Source organism: Lichenostomus cassidix, chromosome 14 (assembly GCF_008360975.1).
Source record: "Lichenostomus cassidix isolate B80296 chromosome 14, HeHo_3.0, whole genome shotgun sequence".
Classification (NCBI taxonomy): domain Eukaryota; kingdom Metazoa; phylum Chordata; class Aves; order Passeriformes; family Meliphagidae; genus Lichenostomus; species Lichenostomus cassidix.
This window is the reverse complement of record NC_139495.1, coordinates 5,260,378-5,265,377: the sequence shown is the minus strand read 5'-3', so window position 1 is coordinate 5,265,377 and position 5,000 is coordinate 5,260,378. Positions and strand designations below refer to the sequence as shown.

At 60.1% G+C, this 5,000-nt stretch overlaps 1 protein-coding gene across 2 annotated transcripts in view; it reads left to right on the top strand.

Annotated features, from left to right (window-relative positions):
- The first annotated feature begins 907 nt into the window (after positions 1–907).
- The window catches only part of UNCX (UNC homeobox), a 4,989-nt gene continuing 896 nt past the window's right edge, over positions 908–5,000 (top strand). Inside the window, exons 1-4 of one of the 2 annotated variants that reach the window (XM_085074594.1) lie at positions 1,341–1,479; positions 2,373–2,473; positions 2,601–2,776; positions 4,362–5,000. The exon at positions 4,362–5,000 is cut by the window's right edge and continues 896 nt beyond it. In XM_085074594.1, the coding sequence (XP_084930720.1) occupies positions 2,407–2,473; positions 2,601–2,776; positions 4,362–5,000 (882 nt within the window). In that variant the 5' untranslated portion in view covers positions 1,341–1,479; positions 2,373–2,406. Of the gene's footprint in view, positions 1,480–2,372; positions 2,474–2,600; positions 2,777–4,361 lie in introns of both variants that reach the window. The other variant, XM_085074593.1, reaches the window with a different exon arrangement.

Sequence of the window (5,000 nt, the reverse complement as noted above, 5' to 3'; positions counted from 1 at the left end):
GGGGGAATCTATCAATGTTTTATCTGGGTGAAAACTTCTATGGAGGCGTAATTTAATTAGGACAAATTTGGCGGCTGTTTGGGAGCTGTGAATGACTGGCGGGATGAAGCGTGGAGTGTGCGATGGGCTACTCCAGCAGGGAAGGGGGGGAAGGTGAAATGGGAGGGATGTTGGGATGAGAACTTTGTTTGGGTTTGAATTTTGAAAAATTATCATTAGTAGTAGTTTCTTGCCTCCTCTTTGGCGATCAGAGGCTGCTTCTGGCTGTGCCTGCGCTCACAATTCAAAGGTTGTGGTTCCTGCTGGAGAGGGGGGTGTCCGTGGCCGAATCGATAGAAGATTGCATTAATTATGATTTCGATTGATACTCTCAAATCTCCTCCTAAACGCTGCAAACGGCTCTTCCTTTTTCATTTTTTTCTCCTTCCTTTCCTCCCCCCCCCCCATTTTTTCCCGCTGCCCCCCTCCCCTCTCCCCTGTTATAGAGCCGGAGAGGAGATGAAAAGGCTTGTAGTTTTAAATTCAATGTGACAGCTCTGGAAAGAGCGGATGATGAATCTCCTATTATTGGATCAGTCTATTTGCCGCTCAATGTCTCTCTGTAATTGGAGCAACATCACTTTAAAGGTTCAGAGAGTAGAGCATTTCTGGTGAAAAATCCCCACAACACGCTGGTGAATGTTTTAAAGGGAAATCTATTAGTGATTTGGCGAGGGGAGGGGACAAGGGGGAAGAGGGTGGGTTGGAGGGGTGGGGGGGAGGCTGTGTGTGTGTGACTCCGACTGTTTAGTATTTAACCGGGTATCAGGCAGATCCGCGCGTTCCCCTCCGCCCCCCCTGCCCGCCGCACCCCCCTGCCCGCCCGGCCCCCGCCGCCCTCCTCGGGCTGGAGTTCGTATCAAAGCCCCCCTCGTCGTGTTGTGACAGCTCTGATATTGTTTATTGAGGCTGGATGTCAGGTATAATTAGCAATCGATATGGAAAACGTTTGCTCCCCACACTGGCACGTCTCTGACGTCAGGACCGATTAACGTTTCTTATTGGTCCCAAATTCCCCCAGCCTGAGCTAATTATTGGGAGCCTGATGTTGATAAAGTTAAAGCGCCCGGCGCCCTGCAGCATGAGCCCCTCGCCGCGCCGCCTCCTCCGCCAGCAGCACCCCCGGCCCCAGCCGCCCCGCCGCCAGCGCCCCCAGCCCCGCCGGCACCCCCCGCCCTAGAGCCGCCCCCATGATGGACAGCCGCATCCTGGAGCATCCTCATGCCCAGTTCGGGGGGATGGTGGGTTTCCCTTACCCGCTCGGGCACCACCACGTCTACGAGCTGGCCGGGCACCAGCTGCAGTCGGCGGCCGCCTCCGTGCCCTTCTCCATCGATGGATTACTGAGCGGCTCCTGCGCCGCCTCTGTGGTCAACCCGGCGCCGCTCATCCCCTCCGGCTGCGGGGTGAGCGGGGACAGCCAGCCCTTCAAGCTCGCAGGTAGGAGCGGCCCCGTGTCGCGGGTGTCCCCCCGGCCCCCCCACCCCGCCGCTCCACCGGCGCTCCCCGCCCGGAGCGCGCCAGCGCGGAGGAAGAAAAGCGCCGCATCCCCGTGGCCCTCCTGTCCCCATCTACGAATTTTGGGGTGTCTCGGGGGGTGGGGCAGGAGGCTGTGCTGGCCCCCCGAGGGGGCGGACGGCCCCGGTCCGAGCGCCGGGAGCATTCCTCGTTCCCATCGGCGCAGGGCCACGCGTGTGCCCTGAACAATAGCGGGCCCGGCCCGGTGCCTTCCCCTAAAGTTCATCGTGGGCGAGCTCGGATCACACCATTAAAAGATAATAATAAAATAATAATTGGAATCACTGGAGTTTGGGGAATGAAAAGCGGTAATAATTTTTTTTTTAATGCGATTTAACCAAAGGGAAGCGGTATCCCTCCTTCTCTCCCCACCGGCCTGTGGCACCGCTATTGTTCAGCTATTAAAACATTCTGTCGCCCCAACATCCTTCTGGTTAATCCTGGAGCTGGCCCACACTGCACCTCAACTAAATACAAATTATTATTATTATAATTTTTCTTAATTTCCACACCTGGCGAAAAACGTTAGGGGAGGTGCAGGCGGGGCTGAAAATCCCCAGGCTGGAGCTGTACGTACTCGAAGAGGCTGCGAACATCCCAGCCCCACGCCCGCCCGTGCTCGGGGGGTCTGCGGGAGGCCCAGGGGCCGCCCTGCGCTCGGGGTCCCGCGTGGAACGGGGTCCGTGAGCTCTGACCCACGCAGGTGCTCCGGAGGGGCTGGGGAAGGGAAAGAGGGGGGGCTTTTAATTTTTTTTTTTAATGAATCCTTTGGTGGTTGGAGCAAATATTGGAACTTCTCTCTCTCTCTCTGCCAGCTGAGTGCCTGTGGAGAGCTTCCTTCAGGAATAAATGTTCTGTAAAGTACATTTTCGGAGGAGGCGAGGGCAGATCGGGTTCCTCCCCATTTTTAGCGCAGGTGTGTGAATAATCCCGCTCTTTTACCAACGCTGCCGAGCACAAAAGTTAAAAGGCTCCTGTGAATGGCAGGGAGGGGGGGAGAAGGCCTATCTCCCAGGGACCTGAAGGTATTTCTGCTTTTTCAGACTCGGGTGACCCGGACAAGGAAAGTCCTGGCTGTAAAAGAAGACGAACGCGCACCAATTTTACTGGCTGGCAGCTCGAGGAGCTGGAAAAGGCGTTTAATGAGAGTCATTACCCGGACGTGTTTATGCGAGAGGCTCTGGCTCTCAGGCTAGACTTGGTGGAGTCCAGAGTGCAGGTAAAAAACGTGTCCCCCCTCCTTTCCCCTCCTGCCCTCTCCATGCGCCGAGCACTCCCCGGGGAGGCCCCTCGGACCCACATCCCCTCTCTGGGATGGACCCTGTGCGCTCGGGCCGCAGCCTCCCGGCCCTTTTGTTCCCTGCCTTGCACTGCTGCTTGCTGGTTTATTTTATTGCTATTATTATTATTGCTACCCTATTTTTTTTAATCTTGCGAAACGAGATGAGTGGCAACCCAGCCTGGCTTCCCAAAACGTTTTTTCAGTGTGTTTTTTCCGCTGTAAACGTTTTTCTTAAATGAGTCAAGGGCGAGAAAATTAGCATGCAAATATGAGGCTTAATCACGGGCCAGGGTATGCTGAAAATGTCAATAAAGCTCGTAGGTGCATCGAGAGCGAGTGGAACTTGTAAAACTTAATTTTAACGAGCTGCTCAGGCCCTCGGCGGTGCGGGACGGGGAGGGGAAGCACCGATCTGCTTCAGTGGATCTTCCAAAAAATGAAAGGGACGCGGGTGGGGGGATATGGGCTGGCTGTCGGATCTCGGGATGCTGGTTTGTGCCGCGGTGGCTGAGAGCGAGCGAGAAGGCGGCGAGGCCGAGCTGTGCCCCGCATCTTGCCGGGACCGTGCGGGGGCGGCTTGGCGTGGCTGCGTGTGCGGGAAATGCGTCCTTAAATCCACCCCGGGAGTCGGGGGTGGATTCCCCCGGGATGAGGCAGCGCCGTTGTCCGCGGTTCCTCCGCAGGCTTTGCTTCACGGTGTCCTTCCAGCCGCTTTGCCTCCCGCTCCGGCTCTCAGAGCCGCGTGTCGCCGTGCTGGGGGAGCCTGCGGAGCCGGGATGGGGCAGCGGAATTCCCGCGGCTCTGCCGACCTGGGGTCGTGGTCTGGCCAGGACAGGCGCTGCCAGCAGCCCCGATGGGCCGCGGGCCGAGGAGGGACCGTGTGCCCGCGGGGTGCAGGGACCTGCCAGAGCAGGACCGGAGCAGAGAGGTTTTGATTTAATTTAATTTCTCTCCTATGATCTAACTATAACAAACCCAAGCAAACCCCATTTTGGGCTGATCTAACCCCTCTGCTCCATCTCCCGGGAGGGGCAGGAGGTCCGAACTCTGCACGTCGGGGCGAGGCACCGTCCGTCGTGTCCCCCCGCGCACCCCCTCACCTCCAGCCCCTCATTGTGCTGTGTTTATCGCATTTTGCGTGCTGCTGCGGGGAAATCGGGCCAGCGATCGGTGCTTCTGCACCCTCCGGCCGCGGGGAAGAGTCGGGGGCCTGTGCTATCCCTTCCCCTGCCCGCGGGGAAGGTGCGGGCAGGGTGCAGCGTGTGTGTGAATGAGTGTGCACCCCACCTTGTCTTTTATTTTCCCTACCCCGTTAAAGGAGCGTGGATATCTCTTCCTGCCCCCTCCCCTGCTCTCCATCTCTCAGAGGCCCGGTGCTGTGGATGGGGGCTGCCGGCGCCTCGAAGGGGTGGACGAGGGAGGCCTGAGCTGCGCTTCTCCCCTCTGCCCCCCTCCCACCGCCCCGGCACCGCGGGAGGCCGGTGCGCTGGGTGTTAATTGCTTCTCGTTGTTCGGTGTGTAGGTCTGGTTCCAAAACCGCCGGGCCAAATGGAGAAAGAAAGAGAACACGAAGAAGGGCCCGGGGCGGCCGGCTCACAACTCCCACCCCACGACGTGCAGCGGGGAGCCCATGGACCCCGAGGAGATCGCCCGCAAGGAGCTGGAGAAGATGGAGAAGAAGAAGAGAAAGCACGAGAAGAAGCTGCTCAAAAGCCAAAGCCGCCACCCGCACTCGCCCAGCGCCCTCTCCCTCCATAGCACGCCCAGCTCCGACAGCGACAGCGGCGGCGGGGGAGGCCTCTCGCCCGCCCCGCCCGAGGCCAAGCCCCGCGGGCAGCCCCCGCCGCCCCATCCGCCGCTCCCCGCCGCCGCCGCCCCCTCCGAGCCGCCCCCCGGCACCTGCGACCAGACGGCCGAGCCCTTCTACCCCAGCCAAAGAAGCGGGAGCGGGCGGCTCCAGCGCCCGCCCGACAAGGACTGCGCGGCCGCCCCGTCGGGGGACGGCAGCGGGGGCGCGGGGGGGCCCCGCGGCGCCGGCAGCTTCCACAAGCTCAACCCGTTCAGCGTGGAGAGCCTCCTCTCCGACTCGCCCCCCCGCCGCAAGGCCGCCCCGGACTTCCCCAGCCTGCCCCCCTGCGCTCCCCGCACCCTCATCGGCAAA